At 45.9% G+C, this 23,059-nt stretch overlaps 1 protein-coding gene across 2 annotated transcripts in view; it reads left to right on the forward strand.

The window, feature by feature from the left end:
- The window catches only part of Cldn10 (claudin 10), an 85,109-nt gene continuing 62,050 nt past the window's right edge, over positions 1-23,059 (forward strand). Inside the window, exon 1 of one of the 2 annotated variants that reach the window (XM_021182088.3) lies at positions 1-451. In XM_021182088.3, coding sequence (XP_021037747.1) covers positions 238-451 — 214 coding nt within the window. In that variant the 5' untranslated portion in view covers positions 1-237. The remainder of the gene's footprint in view (positions 452-23,059) is intronic. The other variant, XM_021182089.3, reaches the window with a different exon arrangement.

Raw genomic sequence — 23,059 nt, forward strand, 5'->3', positions numbered from 1 at the left:
CAAAGTTTTGGTATTTTAGTAGGGAATTAGAAAGATTATTCTAGGCTATCTCTAAGATGCCCTTAGTGTGATATACTTTATTCTAATTTCCCTCACTTCAAGCCATGAGAGTATGAAGAATTGTCACTTACCCTCATGGGCTGGCTTTAACATTTGTGGAAGTTCTGTCCAGTGTCTGCATGCCTAGGCCACCAAAGCATTCTGTGTGGACTGTGGCAGCAGGCAAGGCTGAGCGACATGTCCAGGGCACAGATCTCAGCTCTGGTGTGTGGTGTTGGAGGGTTTGGTGCTCTCGTTGCTGCCACCACATCCAACGAATGGAAAGTGACCACCCGAGCGTCGTCTGTGATAACCGCCACCTGGGTTTACCAGGGTCTGTGGATGAACTGCGCAGGTAACGCTCTGGGCTCCTTCCACTGCCGGCCACATTTCACTATCTTCAAAGTAGAAGGTAAATATGAGAGCTGTGTTTGAGGATAGAGCAAAATGTCACCTTCCCTTCCTGTGCTGTGTCAACAGGCCGTTGGCAGTTGGCTACTCACTCCGAGTGTGCTAAAGCGCCACATTTTGCCTATGATGGATGGGGGTCTCTATTGGCTTAAATAATTAAATTATTTTTTTGGATAAAGAAAAGTTAAGAGTAACCTTGGGGTCTCGTAGACCTGACTGATGCCAGGAACATACTCCAAAGCAAAGTGTAGGAAGTGTATTGGCTTAAGACCTGATTTTAATATTCAATGAGTCACAGAGAAATTTTTATGGGTGTTCTATCCTAGGCTGAAAGGTCTTTCATTGATTTAGAATCTCCCTCTTGAAGGAAAACTCTGAATGAGTCAATGTAGTCTCCATGTTTCCTTTTTTTATAGCCATGTTTGGTGATAAAATAACAGTGCCTTAAATGTTAGTCAGTTGAAAGGAAGTGCCATGAATGGTCCTTTGGGCTTTCTGTTTGCTCTTCATTTGTGAGTAATCTTTCCTCTTCCAAACTCTGGATCTTAACAAGGGCAGTTTTGTTGACTTTAAAGATGTTTGCATACTTTAGAAACCTCCTGAGAAACAACTGTCATTTGCTTTATAACTTAATAATCTTCGTCTACCCTCCATTGCTGAAGAGTATGCATTTCTGTAAACACACTGAGTGATGTAGGCTTAGCATGTTAAAGCTCTCCCTAAGACTTGTCAAGATAGACTTTTCATAACCAACAGACAAGACTGTACCTTGGCCCCAGTTAAAAAGAAAGAAAGAGAAATGTAACTAGAAGTTACTAAAGAGTAATATTTCACGGGACTTTATGTCAGGTCTGGGAGTTTGCTCTGCACACCTCCACGGGTCATTCTTTCCCATGATTCTTCTTAGCCCATCTCTACCTTGGGCAGATGTGGGTAGGCCTGTTTCTTTCTTCTTAACTGGATACATATTTTTAAACAAATATCTCATCTTATTGGGCCTTATTCTATATCCTTCAATGAAACCTAACTATTGAGAAAAATGCATGTTCAACCTTGGCTCCAAGTGGCTTAAAGAACTGTGAGAGATTTTCATGTGACCTATGCCTGCTTCCCAGTGCATCTTACAGGATTATACAGATCCAAATAATAATTTACCCTTCAAACTTAAGTTTTTTTAAAAATTTAAAACTATTATTATTATTATGATGATGATGATGATGTGTACATCCAATATATATTTATATGAGTGTGGGGTATGTGTGTGTGTATGAGTGGTGTGTGTGTGTGTGTGTGTGTGTGTGTGTAGGTACTCACATGCCAAAGCATATATGTGGAAGTCACAGAATTCTTTATAGAATCTCTTCACTTCTTCCTCTTTTATGTTGGCTTCAGAGGCCCAACTTAGGTTATCAAACTTCTATGTCAAACAATGTTACCTGCCAGGACTTCTCACTGGCCCCTAAAAGTTTATTTTTTAAGTCGATCATCTTGATAATGAAAACAATATATTCAAAATCTTCTGTACACCCTTTGCATAAGCGGTAGTTTGAAAAGTTTTTGGCTTACAGTGTTTTTGTCAGAACACGTAAAATAGTCAGGTATGGTGGCTCATGCCTGTAATCCCAGCACTTAGGGGACTGAGACAGGAAGATTGTCACTGTTTAAGGTCCTCTTAGGCTGCAGAGTGATGTAATGTCTCAAAATTTTAGTTCTTTATAGCCATAGACCACTGCAACTCTCAGTCCTCCCTGGGAAGCTTCTTTTTGTAGGAGATGATGATAAATTCAGAGACCAGTAACAGGTGAGTATAGAGAGAGCAAGAGACTGTTAAGTGCTCAGCTCTAAATAGGACCTCTCTGTCACTCATGGTACCTCAGGGCTCAGGGATGATCACAGAAAAGGGGAGATGGAAGATTGCAGGCGCCTGAAGTAGTGGATATCTACATGGAAACAGTATTTCCTGGACACAACAGCTTAGTGCACACATGAATGAACAATGCCTGGGACTGCATGCAAGGACCAATGTGTCAAAATCCCAGCATGGATGGGAGGGACTGTGAGGCCCCACCACTGACTGAGGGTGGGAGGACTCAGGAGGCCCCACCACTGTCTGAGGAGTTATTGGTATTGATGGGAAAGAGATGATCGGTTTTCTTCAAGGATGAAGGCCTGAGAGTTTTCACATGTTCCAGTAGGTGGTCACACCCATGAACATTCAGGTAGCACTAAATGGACTCAGTAGACATTAAAACTACTTTTAACGCCAGGCTTATCATCTACAGGTGTGATCTGAAGTTCACAGGAAGACGCGTACATGCCACCTGCAAATGCTATGCCACTTTATATAAGGGCTATGTGCATTCTCAGAGTTCAGCATTGACTCTTATTTCTAAGAAGCTTTCAGTTTCCTACGGATATCAGGGCTGTGGCTAGCAGAGCTGGCTGCCTTTCCTTTGTTTCTACTACATCACGCAGTAGAGAAGCAGGAAAATACATGCATGCGTACTGAGTGAAATTTCCAACATTCCATCTGTGCAGCAGGAATCTGTTCATGCTACCAAGGTTTCAAAGGCGAGGCTCCCATGGAAGTGCTTAGGAAGCCGTTTTCATGTGTGTGTACATTCTTGGGTGTGAGTGCAGACATGCATGTACCATGGCATGCACGCGGTGGTCAAAGGAGAGCCTCAGGTGTCAATCCTCACCTCCTACCTTGAGAAAAGCTCTTGCTATGGATTTTCTCCTGTGCACGCTAGGCAAGCTTGCTCCTGGGCCTCCAGGGAGCCCCTGTCTCTGTTTCCCGATGCCTCATAGGAGTGTTGGGATTATAGACACAAGCACAATGCCTCTGGCTTCTACATAGGTTCTGGGGAATCAAGCTCAGGTCTCACTGGACCATCTTCTCAGTCTTCAGTAGTCTTGTTATGTGGCAACTACTTGGCAAAACACAGGCAAAGTGCACTATTACCCTGACTGACACCAAGTGGGTTCTCTAGGAGTTGTGGAAATTACTATTATGAATATCTCTTCCATCTCTGAAACCCCACATGTCAACTGTAAGAAGGTGTTTCCAATCAAAGCCTTAGTGGCTGCTTTTGTAGACCTCAAAGCCACCTGGTAGCATGCCTCTGGTTCCTGCTGCACATCTTTCTGGGGAATACTGAAGCAAGGATTCCTATCATGTGACACGGTTGTGTAATGAACTTTTAAATGTCCCAGGAGTGTTTTAATCTGCTGTGGTAAGACACATGACACACAGATGCCTCTAGTGTGTAGTAAAGGAAGTTTTCATACTCACAAACCCTGAGAAAGCACGAGGCAAGCATCCCTGCGAGGCCCCACAGAGAACACCAGGCTGATGAGCAGGCAGAGAGAAGAGAGAAGCAGGGACCTGTGCCTTTTCAGAAAGAACTGTGCTGGACAGAGTCACAGGCTCGGACAAATTTTGTATTGAGCAGCTTAAACAATTTTAGCAAGCTCTCAGGGCCATAGGTTGTTGGGTTGTCTAGTTCCTAGCAACTAGAAGCTTGGGGTACGCGGGCTGGATAGGAGCAGTTGGGGAAATAGTTTTTGATTGGCTAGGTCCCATCTGAAAGTCATGCCTGCAGAGACCGTGCATTGTGTCTGGGGTTAGTTAGCTCTGGGGAAGGAGGGTGTTTGCTACCTAGTCAGCAGAGAATTTGAGTAACTACAGTATAGAGAGAACACAGAAAATGAGAAGTATAGTTAAAGAGAATATAATCAGCACCAGCCCCTGGGTCTTTTTGGTCATCTGGGCGGGGCCTTGCTGTCCCATCCTTCCATAAGCCTTAACGCACCTTAAATGTCTTTAAATGTCTTTCACTTGTGTGTTTTGAGATAATGCACATTACTGAAAGCTGAATGTTCTTAATTGAGCTCGTGGTAATTAGCCATCTGGTCTACAATTAAGCCTTTGTCAGATTTTTGGGTTTTTTTTGTTTTTTGTATTATCAGCTAATTTGATTACCAAACGTTGACGATTGGCAAGTGGCTGTGCTGCCATTCTTCAGATGCGAAGGGAGCTTGTGGGCTCTAGTGTGTTGATTCATTAATGTGTTCTGTCATCAAAGCAATCCCTAGATTCCTGTCAGAGAAGGGGAACAGGACATGGTCCTGTCTAAGGACAGGTAGCTGACAGTGAGGCAGATATTCAGCAAATATCAGCCTATCATGCTTAGAGATATTTGATGATTAAGTACAAGGGACACAGAATTCCCAGAAGAGCTGATGCTGAAATTGTCTGGCAAGATGGCAGAAATATGCCAAGGGAGGGCAAGAGAGAGGGCATCTCAGACTAAAGAACCTACCTAGCTCTGCAACTTATTAACTGCATGGCTTGGGGGAGAATGATGAAGACTTGGGCTCCCTGGACTGTAGACAGGGAGTGTTGCCTGTTTCAGGATTGGTGGTGAGTAAATGTGTGGCTAGCATGCAGCTGGCACCTGCAAGCAAAGGGAGACCTAAAGCCGAAAAGAGCCACATACACCAGGGAACAGGCCAGAGCACTCACATGGGACGACGACTGGCTGCAGACAAAGAGGAAACTGCTAGAGGCCTTATAACCTCTAAGGCAGGATTGGATTTCAGCTTGAAAGAGTTAGAAGCGTCAAGAACGTGGTAAGCTTTGGGTGTCTGACAGCACTTGTCACGTGTGAGGATTGTCAGGGCTTCCTATTCGAACCTGAGCATAAGTAGCAGTGGGAACCTAGACAAAGACTTCTGGGAGTGGAACTGAGGAGGAGTGTCAGAGGCTTATGAGAGATGGAAGGATTCCTGCTGGGAGCTTGGTGACTGACCAGAGAGAAAGGTGGTCACATCTATCCCCAATCTAAGTTCTTGTCCCTCTTCTTTGTACAGTACTTTCCAGCACATGCCATAGTTTCAAGTTCTCTAATTCTTTCTTCCTTGTGACATATTTTAATTTATTCGTGACAACTGCCTACATGTGCATAATGTATTTTGACTATATTAGCTCCTCCCACCATAGCAGTAGAAACCTTAAGGCCATTGGAGCAAGGAAGCTGAGGGCTCACAAGAGAGCACACTGGAAATAGCATGAGTGTCAAAGCCCACCTCCAGTAACAGGCCTCCTACAGGGCCACACCTCCTATTACAAGGCCACGCCTCCCAAGGCCATGCCTCCTAGACCTCCCCAAACAGCACAACCAGCTTGGGACCAAGTATTCAAATACCCAAGGCATAAGTGAGCATCTCATTCAAGCCACCACACTCCTAGATTCCTTCTTCTCAATGACTTCCCTTGCTACTTTCAATTCTATTTTGTGGATGACCTCCTGAGGTTAATGGGGGGGGGGAGGGCGGGTTGCTTGTTGTGTGTCAACTTGACAAAACCTGAAATCTTTCAGAAAGAAAGCAGCCTCAGTTGAGGAAGTGCCTCCATGAGATCCAGCTGTAAGGCATTTTCTCCATTAGTGATCAAGGGCTCATTGTGGGTGATGCCATCCCTGGGCTGGTAGTCTTGGGTTCTATAAGAGAGCAGGCTGAGCAAGCCATGAGGAGCAAGCCAGTAGGCAGCACCCCTCCATGGCCTCTGCATCAGTCTTTTGCCTCTAGGTTCCTGTCCTGTTTGAGATCCTGTCCTGACTTTCTTTGATAAGGAACACAATGCAGAAGTATACACCCAAATAAAGCCTTCCCTTCCCACCTTGCTTTTTGGTCATGGTGCTTCAATGGAGCAATAGAAGAATCTAAGACACTATGTAACCACAGGCAGGTTATCCACAGGGGCATGGCTATACCACTGTAAAAACTTTTCACTGCTCAAGCCCCTCCCCCATCAGTGATGGACTGTTGGCTGGCCCTATCTCATGTAGGGGCTGTGCAGGCACCTAGCATGCATGATTGCTACATCGTATCCTCCCCATCCTCAAGTGTTCCCATAATTCCTGTCTCCCACCCCCACCTCCCATATGTTCCTTGGGCCTTGAGGGAGGCTTTACGGATGAGCACATAGGGATGAGCACCCTCCAGCCAGCTGTTCTCAAAACTTTGACGAACTGTGGAACTGTGAGTCTCCACTATCACCACCCATTACAAAAACACATTCCTAACCTCACGTTTAGGAAATGTGTGGGATGAATCAGAATAGCTTGAGTGGATTTAATTTTTACGTAAAAGACTGTACATTTTAGAAATTTAATACAAACCGGGGGGGGGGGGATGGAGTGAGCAGCAAAAGAAATGGATGCAACTTTGGGCGCCACTAGTGGAGCAGTTAGCAAAATTAAGAGAGAAACAAAGTAACCATGCTCCCCAGGGAGCCGCATACTACCTTAAGAGATTTGAACAAGGCAAACTGGGTTCACTCACAGGAGGATGTAACAGCAGGATAGGGTAGGGCCTTGCAGTAACCTCAGGGGGTGGGTGGGGGTGCATTTAGTGTTCCATACAGGGAAAGACAAAACATAAAAAGCATAAGGGTGTGGAAAGAAGGAAAGTGGAATTTGGGGTACATGTTACAGTGAAGCTGGATTTAGGATCACCCGGGGAAGTAATTTCTACCAGAGTGCCCCACAGTGGCTAGGTTGCTGCACAAGGAAATGGCTACAGATGCCCAGAGGAACGGCTGCTAACCATCTATTGTAATATATACGTGGTGTGCTGATGTTCTGTTTAAATTCAGGTGTTAATACATGTCAGGGTCAGTGTAAGAAATGATAGTTCTCAAGGTGTAATTTGGCATGGTGGGGTTCCTAAGACATCCACAGCATGTGTCACATGACTGTTGCTGGGGAACAGAATAACTGTGTCCAAATCCAGGCACAGGGCATGGGGTGGGGGGATACAACCAGCTGAGTCCCGCTTTTTGATGAACTGCTGTTGGTTGACATTTTTTATTTACATGTGCCAAATATAAACCATGAATAAAACCAGACCAGCTATCCTATAAGGAGAATGGTTTTCTCCAGAACATGAACTGTAGTGTTTGGGTGGAGCAGATGGGGCATTGCGGGTGGGGGTGGGGTGAGAGGTGTTTTCTTATCTAACTCCAGCCAGCTGTTCTGTTCTGCAACTATAGCAAGCACAACAGCTCCTGTCTTAAGATGTCTGTTGCTCTATGAGACTCGGAAGTGTCTGCACAGAACTGACTCAGCAGCACGGTTAAGACCTAGGAGATCGGCCGATGCTCATCCTTCTGTCTGACCCTGGCCTCAGACCTCTGCGGTATCTGTCTAGGTTTCAGGCAGGAGATCCTTCACGTGACTGTCAAATTCCCCGATACCAGCTTGCCTGGTGGCTGCCTCCTGACCCAGTGCCCTCTCTGAACTCTGTGCTTAACCAACCTGCTGGTCACCCCATTATTCCCCCACCCCCTGGTGCCTTGAGAATAGCTATTAGAGGATGTGTGTAAGTGGGGAGAACATTGGAGGAAGTAGGGGAGGGGAGAACACTCCAAGTGTGTGCGTCTGTATGGGCACGAGTGCTAGCCATGAATGTGAGCCGTTTGTTTCGTTTAAAAAGTACTCGTGAGCTCCTAGTGATGTCTTGTGCCGAGTTAGTCCTGGTTGCCAGGGACAGCCTGGGTACTAGTGAGATGCCCTGATGATCTTGCCAGGCCTGTGGTGAGTGTAAAACTGACCTGCAGAGCCAGCTCCCGAGTTCTCAGAGTCCCCACAGCTGCACATCCTTTATTGCTCTTCCAGCGTCTGTGCCTCTACATCCTGTGTCTTTGGTGACCCCAGCAGGGAATGGTGGGAGTGGGTTGCCCTCACCCTGGTGTGGCCTGTCTGGCTTTTGTTCCAATTCCATTTAGAATTATGAGCAAACACAAATGTACTATCGCCTTTCCACCGGGCACATTCACATCCTGTATGTGGTCTTCCATGTAGCCCAATTGTCATGTATCATCTTTCACACGTTAGTTATATAATTAACCTCAGATAGAAAGAGTTAGAAATCAGAGGTAATGCTGGAGCTAGCTACGCACCCTGGACAGTAATTCACACGGAACAGGATTGGGACGGAGTACACAGCTTCCCGCTTTGTCGCCGTGACCATCCATCACACCGTCTTCCTGACCTCCTGGGACATACCAGGACATACTTGAAATCACTTTGCCTCCCCTGGGTCCTCAGAATCCTCGGTGTTATCTTTGGTGACATCCTCCTCCCTGCCGCCTCTCCTTCCTGGTCTGCGACCACTCGCTGTGTGACTCTGTCACTTGCTTAGCTTCCTCCTTACCAGAAGGACTGAGACAATAAGAGTTAGTTACTGTTGTCGCTCTTTGTCCCAACACACAATTCTAGCCTTCCAGGACTGCTCCACACGGGGCTCATTTACCTTCAGCTCAGCAAATCTTTCCATTTAGGATTGTGTAAGACCTTCTACATATGTGGCCACTGTGGGACTCTTCCTGCATCCCCATCTCTGTACCCTGATTTCCCTGCCTGTAACCACGATTCTGTATCTCTCCTTGTCAGCTTGCCCATCCTGCTGACTCCGGGCCCTGCCACACTTCCCTCTTTATCCTGGCCTCTTTGCTGTGTATCTTCCATACAGCCACTCACCCCTCTGACTTCCCTGCTTCTCAACTCCCCTGGTTCTGCAGACCTGGTTTCCCACAATGCCTTGTTCCTTTCCAGGCTGATGTCTGACCATACCACAGCCACAGACTTTGCCTGATGGTCCCTTCCATTCCCCCAGAAGAAGATTCACCGTGTCTCAGGCATGGGTGACTCCCCACATAGGCAAAGCCTCAGGGTTCTCTCTGTGGACCTAGATTTGGATGAAATGCTAGGGAGATTTTGTTTTTTTCAACCCTGGGGTTCATTCAGCTGCTGTGGGGAGCAGCTCTGGCACAGATTGTCTCCCTGGTCCCCCCTACACTGACTTTTCATGTTGGGTGCTATGGAGCTTGTCACAGGCCCAGTAGCTCAAGTGTAGTGAAGAGACATGATGACCCACCGGTGAGTTTGTATTCACAACTGAGCTCCAGCCCTCATGGTCCACCCATCAAGGACTCCCCAGAGGTGGCTAATTCTCAACAAGCAAGATCAGACTATGCTGCTCAGCCCTACTTCATCACCTCCCGACTTCCCTCCCTCTGTCCCTTCTTCCTTCCCTCCCTCCCTCCCGCACCAGTCCCCACCCCCAACGCAGGGTCTCACTCACAGCCTTTTATTATCTTCCATCTTGATCCCTTCCCCGCCATCCCTGCCCCATATCTCTTGGTTCTTGCTTTATGGTTTTACTAATCTGGCTTCTCCATTGGCGACCTGCGTACCTCCTGCCTCTCAGCACTGCATGGCAGCCCCGTGAGAACAGCGTTTAACAATTTCTGTCTGGCCTTACCTAAACCACTCTGCACAAAATCGACGCTCCTGTTTTTGACACAGAGTCTAACTCTGTAGACTTGGGTGCCTTGCACTCACTACATAGCCCGAGATGCCCTCAGATTTGCAGCAATCCTCCTGCCTCTACCCCCACACTTCCTGGGGTCACGGGCCACCCCAGGCAGACGAAAGCCCATGCCCCATACATTCAGTTACCTTACAACCTGAGAGGCTAAAACCCAGGTGAAACAGATGAACTTTTTCTTCAACATGTTGTCTGCTCTGTCCTTCAACTTGCAGCAGTCCTCCTGCCTCAGCCTCTGGAGTACTGAGCTTATACTTGTGAGCCACCACATTCAGCCAGGCAGCCCAGCAAAGAGCCTCCGGTGAGGGTGACCTTGTAATTGATGGAAAAGCAGAAATGGAGCCGGCTCTACCAGAAAAGTTCACACAGTGGAGATGGAAACCAGAGATCAGAGAGGGGCCAGGTTTGTTCTTTTTATAACAACCAGCCCCCTCCTTGGAGGCCCAACACAGTCTACCAGACCAATCTTAACAAGGGTAGAACCTCCAATGATCTAATGGCCTTTCATTACTCCCTCCCCCAAAGTGTCAGTACCACCCCACAGGAACCCAAGCATCTCTGTGGACACACTCAAACCTCATCCAAACCACAGCTCCTTTGGAGGTATTATTGAATCTTTCCAGACAGAACCAACTCCACATCCACTTTCTCTGTGCAAAACCATAGCGTGGTAGATGAGAGACACTCAGGTCCACTGAGTGGGAGAGGAAATGTCCTGCGCACATGTTCCTCAGTGGGGCTTTTCATTCTGGGGGTTCAAACACCATCTCTTTAACCATCTGTTCTAGAACACATCTGGGGTTTGCTTCCGACAGCAATCTCTGAAATGTGCCCTGTGAGTCTTGACCCCTGCTCTCCTAGAAGGTCTTCATTTCATGGGAGTTTGCATTCAGATGTGAACGTAAAGATGGAAACCAGAGATCAGAGAGGGGCCAGGTTTGTTCTTTTTATAACAACCAGCCCCCTCCTTGGAGGCTCAACACAGTCTACCAGACCAATCTTAACAAGGGTAGAACCTCCAATGATCTTAGGTAAAGACATCCCCCACTGCTCCTTCTGGGAGAAAACAACCTCCTGGAACCCTGAGAGTAATTCTAAAGACGAGGAAGGTAGCTAGCTAGACTCATGCTGATTGTTTGGCCAGAGGGAGTCTGAGGACTTTCCTGTCTTCCGAGTGACTCTGGGCTAAGTCCCCTCTTGCTAATTAATGACTCTCAAATGTGGATGGGGTGGTTGATCTTGTCCATAAATCACCCAGCCACGCGTGACCACCATCAGCAGAAAATGGGTTCCCCGACTTCTCATCTGCAGGACTTCAGGCTGGGCCAGGCCACGTGGGCTTCGGTTTCTGAATGCTTAAGACCACATCAGCAAAGTGCAAGGGGAACACATGGAGCCATTCACCACGCACAGACCAAATTGCTAGCTGCAGCCTTCTGTGATAGCTGGGACCATCTCTGTTATCTCTGTCACAGCATGCGGCTCAGCGTGATTGCCTTGGAAATGGTCCTCTTTTGAGTCTGGCTTCCCGGCTCTGGTGGGTGAGATGGGAAGAGGAAACAATTTCCCAACAATAAGCTACTTCCTCTCTGGAGTAGCTTCCCATCAGGATATTCTTAGCTACTCTCTCCCTTCCTTAATTACACAGATTCACCAACTAGATTCTTTTGCTTCAGCATTGTAGAAGACCTGTAAATAGCTTTCAGGATTAACTTAAATTCCTAGGTCATCTCTGCTTGCTTACAAACACCGATTCTTAATCTGGGTACCACCATGCTTTTTTGACCTTTTAACCTCTCGTCCTTTTTTTTTTCCTGTGCACAAGAGTGTGAGTATTCTCTGGAAGCAATGTTGTCATTTCACGGCTGTGTCCCAGTTCTGATGGGGTCCAGGCTGAAGCTGCAGGCTTCTCCAGAGGTCCCCCATGTCTGAGCTTCCCTGGAAACAGCTCCTCTACAGCTCCTTGTGGCTCCATATATCTACAGAGCCGGAGCCAGGTTCTTCCCAGTTGAACTGTAGATCTGTGTCTGAGAAGTCCCCGGCACACCTCTCCCAACAACACTGTTGTGTGCAAGATCTTCCCATTGAGATCCACATGACACATTGTCCCCTCAAAGTCTTCTTCTAACCTGCTGGCCTCTGATTGTCTCTCCATCCCCTGCCTCTCCCTCTGCCTGCCCCCTCCCCCTGTGCCATCTTCTTTTTCCTGTCCCCTATCCCTCCCTTGTTCCTCTACAGTGTTGACTACAGACAGACTTTTCTCGAGGGTCCTAAGAGTGGTAACAAGCTTGCCTCGTATGTGAGTAGGCATTTCCCATAAGGTGTTAGCCACGGCCATGATGACCAAGTCAGGACAGGTAGGTACAATGTTGGGTCAGAAGCCTGTATGTGCTTTCTTCACCCCAGACATTTAGTGGGGCTCAGTGCTGGGGTGGAACTGGTCAGTGATGCAGGCTACTTCCCCCTCTCTCCTCATCTTATGCATGGTCTGAAGGATAATGTTGTCTACCCTTTGACCTCAGCTTGGACGTTCATGGGGGATGGTGGTAATCAGAATGGAGGGAAGGCAGGGGTGGGGGTAGTGTCAGCATCGTGACCCTTTCAGGAAATGATCTGACTCATGAAAATGTGTGAATCTGAAGCAACACTAATGGGAAAGCACTGTTGGACTCCATGAGCAGCGTGTGAGGTTTAAACAATGCAAAACATTCTGTGGAGGTGTGAAGCGCAGTCCCAGTCCCCTTCCCAAGTCAGTTCTAAGTTGAAGGCTTTGAGTCCAGTAAATTAAAGGCTTTTTGAAGGAATCCTCACGCAGTCGATCGTGTCTCTCTGTGCCCACTATGTTGGGTTCTGTAATGACCCAGATGCTGGCATGCTGCAGACGAACCTTCCAATTCTGAAAGCTTTAAGGACTATCTTTCTAGCGCCTCTCTCTACTTCTTAAATCTAGGAAACAAAAGGGGAGAACAAGTGCTGGTTTGTGGGATTGGCCAGTTTCTATGGTGTGAATAGCCCTGCATGATGGCTTAAGCAACCAATGTTATGTCACAAGACACTAATTAGCCTTAGGAAGAAATAGACAGGAGTAACCCAGTGCCTAGATATAATAAGCTCAAACACCTTTGGTGCAGAGATAAAAATCTAAGCAGGGATAAGATCATTTCTTCTGTTGGCTGCATTTCAAAGTCTATCTGGGATGAGCTGGACAAACTAGTCTCAGCATCACTAGCTCTGGACACACACTGTATGTGAACACACACACACTGTATGTGGATGCACACACTGTATGTGGATGCACACATTGTATGTGGACACACATGGTGTATGTGGACACACTGTATGTAGACTGAACACACTGTATGTGGACACACATACTATATGTGGACACACACTGTATGTGGATGCACACACTTATGTCCTCTGATAGACCACAAGTCTAGGACAGAATCTGACCTCTAATTATGTTTGGTTTTCCTACAGAATTCCCATTCCATATCTTCAATTACTTTTAATGACTAGTATCTCTGAAGCTACAAAACTTTACAGACTGCTCAAAGAGAAAAACACACCTAACATACTAAATACACACCTAACATACTAAATACACACCTAACATATGAAATACACACCAAATATACTAAATACACACCTAATATAATAAATATATACCTAACATACCAAATATACACCTAACATACTAATTATACTCCTAATATTCTAAATACACACCTAATATAATAAATATACACTTAATATACTAAATAAACACCTAACATACTAAATACACACCTAACATACTGCATGGGATGTTTCCCATAGCCCCTAACAGGAACTTTAATTAAAATATTATTTTTCTGCAGCCTAATGGTCGTGACCACAGGACTCTGTCTGACCACATGTTCAAGTGTGTTCATCACTGCAGCATGATTTTATTAGCATTTCCCAAAGAAAATAGTTCATATCTTCTCTCTAAAAATGCTTTAGCTGGGCATGGTGGCGCATGCTTTTAATCCTGCCACTTGAGAGGCAGAGGCAGGCAGATATCTGTAGCTTCAAGGCCAGTTTGCTCTACGTAGCAAGTTCTAGGACTGTCAGGGCCATAGAGAGAGGGAAAGGGAGGGAGGGAGAGAGAGAGAAAGGGAGAGGGAGAGGGAGAGGGAGGGGGAGGGGAAGGGGGAGGGGAGGGAGAGGGGGAGAGGGAGAGACCCTGCCCCAAGAAAACAAACAAACAAACAAATAGATAAATTGTGTGTGTGTTCTCCAGTGCGCATGCTGTACACAGCTCATGTGTGTCCAGTGCACATGCTTGTACACAGCTCATGTGTGTGGAGGTCAGAAACCATCACGAAGGATCAATCTTAGGTCACCATTCACGGTGCAAATATGTTTACTCGCTGAACCACCTCACCAGCCCCATTCTATATCTTCTTGAGGTGCAAAGAGATTGTTCTTGGCTTCTCTCTTTTAGAAGTGTTTGATGATGTAAATTGAATTCATAGAGTTTAATTGGTATTTTATATAAAAATAAATTAAATTCAAAATCCCCCAAAAAACAGAAATGCTGATCTGTGTTCCTCTCTATATTGCATAATAACCCAGTGTCTAGTAAAAATAAGGGCTCTGTGGGTTCATTTGTTGGATGGGTGAATTTATTTATTCATGAATAAATTTTTTATTCATGAGTGAACATATTTATTCACTCATTACACCTCTTCTTCCTCTTGAATTTTATCTGCCATTTTCTTTATTCTTTGGACTTAGTAACACTTCTTGTATCGTTTTTCAATAAAAGAGTTGAATAAATGCATATTGGCCCGAATTGAAAAGAGAAATAGAAGCAGACAGAAAATCTCTAGCAGATTGAACCGAAAAAATCTCCCAGTGAGTTGCAAATTAATCCAGGCAATGCTCCGGATGTTTTGGATGAGGGAATTCTGTCCCAGACAGGTCACAGCGTTTTACTAACCTGGATTTGCTTAAAGGAAGATTCCTCTAATCCAAAGCTTCCCGGGATTTTAATTAAATTACTAAACAACATGCAGAGCAAGCAAAGTTTGGTTTCAAGATGACTTAGCGGAATGTCTCTGGTTTGACCGTAAAAACAAAGACTGCCCAGCCCAATGAAAAGATTGCAATGGGCCAAATGGGGATGGGTGCAAACAAGCTGACAGAGGTTTCTATTTAGTGTGATAACAGAAACAATAAAAGTGTGTACTGAGGGCTACACTTTTTATTTGGGGGTCAGGGTGGGAGGGGGAGATGGCTCAGTGCGCCGGCTTCTCCTGCAGGGGACCCAGGTTCCATTCCCAACACCACATGATGGCTCACTACTGACTGTTAACTCCAGTTCCAGGGGGATTCTCACGCCCTCTTCTGGCCTCCGTGGGTACTGCACTCATGTGACACTAAATAAAACTAAACAAATCATTAAAATTTAAAAGCTATTATTCTGTTGTGCAGGTGATGTCTGTGTGGGCGTGTATGCCAGGGCACATGTATGGAAATCAGAGGGCAGGTTTGTGTAGTGGGCACTCTCCCACCCTGGGCTCAAGGGATCAGACTCACGTGACCCAGCTTGTGCAGTAAGCACCTTTACCCACTGAGCCGTCTCACCTGCCTTGAGGGTTAAAGTTTAATTCTGCGCCCTTTAAATATAAACTACACTGCCATGGCCACTCCAGGCAGACTAACTTGCTGTCTTGTCTCCTCTTCCTTCTTTCTTCTCTTACTCCACTGCGAGGCTCTCTACTGCCTTGGGTACCTGTCCTTCACTCGTACGGAACCCCTAACTCCTCTGCTCCTGCTCTTTTATGTCCTGCTGCACTTTAACAAGCCTCATGATGTCATGCACGTGAGCAGCCGAACAGCCCGTCCATCTATTCCTACGACAAATGCCTATTAGGCATCTTCTATATGCATTAAATCTTCTTGTTTGGGGTGTCGATCACTGAAGAGAGAGTCATTGTTTCTGGGTTGTTGTTGTTGTTGTTTTGGAAAATTTCAATTTGGAATCAGGATAGAAGCATAGAAGTCAGAAGAATAGATTATGCTCGTATATGCACATTTATACACACTGTATATGCCTGCTATGTATGTATGTATGTGTATGTACATATATAAGACAAATTAAGTCTCAACATCTAGGCCAGTTTAGGCGCATTTGTATCCTTCGGCAAAGGTGATTAGGAGCCTTCCAAAGGAAGGCAGCACACAGTCAGTGTATCTATAATTTTCTTTTTCTGCAATGTCTGTCTGGTTTTCATCTCAGGGCAATATTGGCGTGGTAGCTTGGATTGTTTATGGGTGGTGTGTACACCTCAGAAGGCTTATGAGGTTGGTTTTTGTTTTGTTTTGTTTTGTTTTGTTTTTCATTAAAAGTCATTGGTTTGGTGACTGTGGATCCCATTCCTTTAATGGAGCTGCCTTGTCTGGCCTCAGTGGGAGAGGGCACACCTAGTTCTGCAGGGACTTGATGTGCTGGGTGGGGGGAAACTCAGATGAGAAGGGGAGGGGAATAGGGAGAGAGGCCCTCTGAGGGGAGGGGCCAGGAAGGGGGACTTTGATCAGGATGCAAAGTGGATAAATAAAATTAATGAAAAAAGGAAAAAAAAAGTCATTGGCCAGTTGGGAAGGCCCAGCCGTCTTCATTTGTTATAAAATTCCATCAGCGTTTAATCTTTTAGCAGTCACTAAAACCCACTCGTCTCGATTGATTATGTTATTAGATGTTGTAAGAGTGTGTTATTCTCATTCTGCCGCTCCTTCTGCATTTCCTCTCTTGAATTCTTTTAAAGATAGAAATTTGTTTCATAAACTACTGGCTACCATTAAATAATAATTCCAGTACAGTTCTACAGCGGGCAGGAGGAACATAAATTCTTTATGTTTCCCTCCCAGTTTTCAGAATTCTGAGATGGATCCTAGCTTCCTTCAAACACCTCGGGTGGTGTGAAGGTCTGTGTGTGTGTGTGTGGGGGGCAGTTCCTATACAACCAGAGTGTGGTTTCTCCAAACCCACACAGAAAGCCCTGTGAGCACGGTGGCCCCTCTGCCATCCCATGGATGCAGAAACACCACCCAAGGGACACCGGCTAGCTCTCCTAGTCAGATGCAGCAAGAGATCCTGACCTTGTCAATCAAGTGGAGAGCAATGAGGAAGACACCACCAACCTCTGACCTCCTCATACAGGTGCACACATGGACACGGACACGTACTCACACACGTATGTTCCAACACCCACACCATGCATATCATACGGAGGTATGATTTAATTGTTGGAGGAAATTTAGGATCTCATGGATTTTCGTTTAAGGCCTTTTGTTTGTTTTCTTTTGTTCTTGAGACAAAGACTCATGCTATAGCCAAGGCTACCTGAAACTCATGGTGTAGCCTAACTGAATGGAAACCCATGATTCTCCTGCCTCAGCTTTCCACGTGCTGCTATGTAAGCATGCACCACCACCACATTACAGATAATATTTAAAATATTTTTCAATACATTTCAATCTTCTTCGAAGTTCCTATTCATTTTGTGCTCCTGTCTTCGATAGGCAGGTGTTTAGGTTAGTTTTAAATGTCAACTTGCCACACAATCTAGAGTCACCTGTAAAGAGAGTCTCAGCTGAGGAGTTCTCTAGCAGATGTGTATGTCTGTGGGGATTCCTTCGGTTGTTAATTGACCCAGCCTTTTATGGCTGGGCTCTGAACTATTTAAAGGTGAAACTAGCTAGCTGAGTATAAGCAACCTACTGTATGTGTGTGTCTGTCTGTCTGTGTGTCTCCGTGTGTGTCTGTATGTCTGTAGGTGTCTCTCTGTGTCTCCCTCTGTGTGTGTATGTGTCTGTGTGTGTATGTATGTGTGTGTATGTGTGTGTGTGTGTCTGTGTATGTGTGTGTGTGTATGTATGTGTGTGTATGTGTGTGTGTCTGTGTATGTGTGTGTCTGTATGTATCTGTGTGTCTGTTTGTATGTGTGTGTATATGTGTGTGTGTGTGTGTATGTCTGCATGTATATGTGTCTGTCTGTGTGTCTGTGTATATCTGTATGTATGTGTGTATATGTGTGTGTGTGTGTATGTGTGTGTATGTGTGTGTCTGCGTGTGTGTGTGTCTGTATGTCTGTAGGTGTCTCTCTGTGTGTCTCTCTGTGTGTGTATATGTGTCTCCCTCTGTGTGTGTATGTGTCTGTGTGTGTATGTATGTGTGTGTATGTGTGTGTGTGTGTCTGTGTATGTGTGTGTGTGTATGTATGTGTGTGTATGTGTGTGTGTCTGTGTATGTGTGTGTCTGTATGTATCTGTGTGTCTGTTTGTATGTGTGTGTATATGTGTGTGTGTGTGTATGTCTGCATGTATATGTGTCTGTCTGTGTGTCTGTGTATATCTGTATGTATGTGTGTATATGTGTGTATATGTGTGTGTGTATGTATGTGTGTGTATGTGTGTGTCTGCGTGTGTGTGTCTGTATGTATCTGTGTGTCTGTCTGTATGTGTGTGTATGTCTGTGTGTATCTCTGTGTGTGTGTGTGTCTGTATCTGTGTGTCTGTATGTATGTGTGTGTATGTGTGTGTGTGTGTGTATGTCTGCATGTGTATGTGTCTGTCTGTGTGTCTGTGTGTATCTGTATGTGTGTGTGTGTCTGTGTGTGTGTATATGAACTAAGGATCTGCCTATGTTCTTGGGTGTGATGTTGCAGGCTGCTTGAGTCCCCACCTTGACCTCAGTGTTGCCCTGCCACCTGGAGATAATCATCATAATAAAACCTTTTGTCTCTAGGTTTGTTTTCTGTCAGGGCATCTGTTACAGCAACAGCTTGTTCACGTGACAGCTGGTCCAGTCTCATCCCTACTCTTGAAGCAGATGTTTCTGTGAGGAGCCCTGACCCTGTTAGTGGGGAATAGAATTTGTGAAACACTTTTATGATGTCAGGTGGAGTGGGTGTGTTCTTTGATGTGATACTTTTTATCTCTTAGGGTCTCTTTCTGATAAAGATATCGTGGTTCATGCACACTCAAAAATATATCAGGGGAAGTTCATGCAAAAAGATAATTACTAAAAAACAAACAAACTATTTATTGCAGCTTTTAAATATTCATTTTCTTTCCTTTTATCCACCTCTACCTTGGCATAGACCCCATTTTGACCATCCAAAACTATTATGTGCTTTAAAAATAGAAGCATATAAAAAAAATCCAGAGTCAGATGATACTGGGAAACTTCAGCCAACTTAGAAAGCAGTGGCACCAAGCAAGGTTATGACCAAGCATAGCTAGCATTGTAAGTAGCTACTCACTAACTGCTGTTTCTGCTAATCCAGGGATGTGTAAATGCATAGCTGTCTTGCAGTGTGGACTTTAACTTGACCTTCTATATTTAGAGCTTCTCCCTTGCTAATGATCAGTTACCCGGCTGGCCAGGAGGGCATTTCACTCACGAAGCTTTGATATGTAGGAGGAAAGTACAAAGTGCTGGAGTTATGGATGGGTAACGGGGACCTGGATCTTGGCGGCCACCTGCTCTGACCACCTCTGCTTGGTGTCAACACTGAAGGGCATGGCATGTTTCAGTGGCAAGGGGCCAGAATCTGAAACATTAATCTCAGCACTCCGCTGACTTAAGTTCTGTCTTAGGGTTTTACTGCTGTGAACAGACACCATGACCAAGGCAACTCTTATAAGGACAACATTTAATTGGCCCTGGCTTACAGGTTCAGAGGTTCAGTCCATTATCATCAAGGCAGGAACATGGCGGCATCCAGGCAGGCATGGTGCAGGAGGAGCTGAGAGTTCTACATCTTCATCTGAAGGCTGCTAGCAGAACACTGGCTTCCAGGCAGCTAGGACTAGGGTACTAAAGCCCACGCCCACAGTGACACACCTACTCCAACAGGGCCACACCTCCAAATAGTGCCACTCCCTAGGCTGGACATATACAAACCATCACAAATTCATATGGGACGTTTGGTCAGTCATTTGGCAAGTATTTAGTCATTGGTTGAGTGTACAGAAAGATGCTTTTATTGTCCTTTTAAGATCCAGGTAAAACACAAGTAGGGATGTGTAATCGGAGACTCTTCTCTAGACATTTAAAGCAACCACATAATAATCTCTTATTTAAAATAACGGCCACAGTCTCCTGATCATTAATGTCACCTATGTCAGTTCTTCTAATTCAGGAAACCAGTGCGTCACACGAGACACTGCCCTACAGGCGATGCCTTAGCTAGAGTTTCTTTTCCTTTATGGGATAAAATATCACAGCTAAAAGCAACTTGGGGAGCAAAGGGTATATTTGGTTTACACTTCCTAAACATAGTTCCCTGAGGGAAGCCAAGGCAGGAAGGAATTCAGGTAGGCAGGAAACTGGAGGAAGGAGCTGAAACCGAGGCCATGGAGGGAGCTGCTTCCTGGCTTGCATGGTGACGTCATCAGTCTGCTTTCTTACAGAAGCCAGGACCACCAGCCCAGGGGTGGAGCCAGCCACAGTGGGCTGGGATTCCCCCATCAATCCCTAATAAAGGAAAAGCCCCACCATTGCCAAAGGTTTGCCTGCTGTCCAGTCTTACTGCAGCGATTTCTCCGCTGATATGCCCACCTTTCAAATCACTCAGCGTCTATCAAGTTGACATAGAACTAGCTGGCACAGGGGCTTTTCCAACAATCATGTCTCCAGTGGGTGTGGAGGTGGCTGCCTCCCAAGTTAGTAGAGGGGACACTAAAGACAGTGCTGACGGGAAATCTGCGGAGGAGAACCCTGCAGAGGCTGGGAGATGAGCTCCAAGTCATCACTGTGCTTTGCAATCCTGAGAGGGGAAGAGAAGTTGGTTCCATAATTTGTGTGATGTTCCATTTAATGTTTGGGGCAGAGCTGCCACTAAATATTCTTATATGAAGAAAGGCAATCTATAATCCCTCTGTCTGACAAATCTGGGCTCAGCTTCTATTTATAACCTTGCTCCAGAGGCCCAGCACAGCAGAGAATGAGTCAGAGCAGGAAGTTTCCACAGTGCTGTTAGTTCAGCGATCCTCCTCCCGAACAGACAGAGAGACAGACTCTCAATTACAACTTCCCATTGGCTACGCACTTCTCCATGTGCCCTGTTCTTTCCTTTCCCTTCCTTTTATCTCTGTGTGGCCACACTCTCTGAAATGTCTCATTTCTTGTTGGTGCACTGTTCCCATTCAATGTACCGAGCTCTTCGTCCAAGGACAAAAGAGAAGCAAGACATCACATTTGGAAAGTTGTTCACTTCCGTTTGGTGAGGTGATTCATCCAAAGCCAGCTGGTGGGTACGTGAGCCCTGTGTGGACCAGCCTCTGAGAAGGGTGCTGGAGAGCAGACGGGTCAGAGTTCTTGGTTAAAGCAGAGAAGGCAGTGGCCAAGGCAGTCAGAGGAAGAACAGGATAAAGCCTTAACCTCAGGCAGAAGGAGGATTATGCCCTCAAAAGTAGCCTTCACTGAAGCCTTGGCTGGTGAGTCAGTCAGGCATGAAAACTTCAGGCTGGGGAAGACGGGTCAAAAGGTCTAAGCCAATAGAGAATAAAACTGAGAGCAAGAAAGAGATACAGACATGCTGAAACACAGGCTGAAGATAAGGTATCTCAGATGAAGCAGGAGAGAGGCAGGAATCAGGGTGACTAGCTTGTCAAAGTACCCTCTACTCATGCTTACAAGGACTTTTGATATGACATGAAGGTATGCAGCCTTCGGTCCTGAAGGAGACAAATGCTGGCTTCTTCAATGGCCATTTAGGGTTTTGTCTGTGGGTGAACAAAACCCATCACTTGTTGAGTGGCAGTGGAGAAGACATGGTAAAATCAGATAAAAAAAAAATCATTATTTCCAAGTGACCTTTAGGAAGCTCACCAAATAAGGCTGTCTTTCCTTCTCTTCTTCCTTCTCCTCTTCCTCTTCCTCCTCTTTCTCTTTCTCTTCCTCCTCTTCTTCCTTCTTTCCAGACACAGGGTCACTGGGTAGTCCTAGCTGGTCTAGAACTCATTAGACCAGGCTGGCCTTGAACTCAGAGATTCTTGCCTCCACAATTCTGTTGTCTTTTTGAGACACTAGGTCCCCTCATCAATGAACACATCCAAGAACTGAGGCCCAAAACAACAATGGAAGGCTGCAGTGTCTGTCACTGACACCTTCAGACTGAACCTGAGAGTAGGACATTTGTCACCACAGGACGATGACTCTAAGCATTCAGGGGTTAGAATCCCCTCAGCAACTGATTCCAGCTCAAGAGTGTGGGACGGGAAGCAGGCATCGCAACCTCCCGAGTGCCCAATGTGGCGGCACGTGGAAAACCAAGGTCTCTCTTGGGTTATCGGGTTTCTCAAGTTATATCTGAAACTTTCATATCAATGATTGTACAATAGGAGCTGAGGAAAGGACAGATGCTGTGCACCCCAGGCAGCCTGCACACACAGTGACGAGGTCAGGCGCCAGACTAGTGCTCTCGTCTCAGCAGATAACCAACCCTGTAATTCAGTAATTCAGCTCATGGCGAAAAACAGCAAATCCCATTCTGTCACATTTATCCAGTTCTCATTTGTTTTTGTCAGCCAATCTTTGAACATACATCAAGATTGCCTACAGTGCTTGGAAGAACGGTCTCTTGCTTTGATCCTAGAGCTCTGACTAGGTGGGGCTGGGCTGGGGCCATAAGTTTCCCAGGTGACACTGAAATGGGTGGTCCAGGGATCAGACCTGGAAAAGTATTGATGAACACTGTCTTAGTCAGGGTTTTACTGCTGTGAACAGACACCATGACCAAGGCAAGTCTTATAAAAAGCAACATTTAATTGGGGCTGGCTTATAGGTTCAGAGATTCAGTCCATTATCATCAAGGTGGGAGCATGGCAGCATCCAGGCAGGCATGGTGCAGACAGAGCTGAGAGTTCTACGTCTTCATCCAAAGGCTGTTAGTGGAATACTGACTTCCAGGCAACTGGGGTGAGAGTCTTAAGCCCACACCCACAGTGACACACCTACTCCAACCAGGTCACACCTATTCCAACAAGGCCATACCTCCAAATGGTGCCACTCCCTGGTCCAAGAATATACAAATCAACACAAACACAAAGATGGTCAAGGACTGACCCATACCCCCACAGGGCTGACCCACACCCCCACGGGGCTCACCCCCACAGGGCTCACTCACACCCCCACAGGGCTGACCCACACTCTTACAGGACTCATCCACACCCCCAC

This window comes from Mus caroli, unplaced genomic scaffold, assembly GCF_978045245.1.
Source record: "Mus caroli unplaced genomic scaffold, Mus_caroli_1 scaffold_12, whole genome shotgun sequence".
Lineage (NCBI taxonomy): Eukaryota > Metazoa > Chordata > Mammalia > Rodentia > Muridae > Mus > Mus caroli.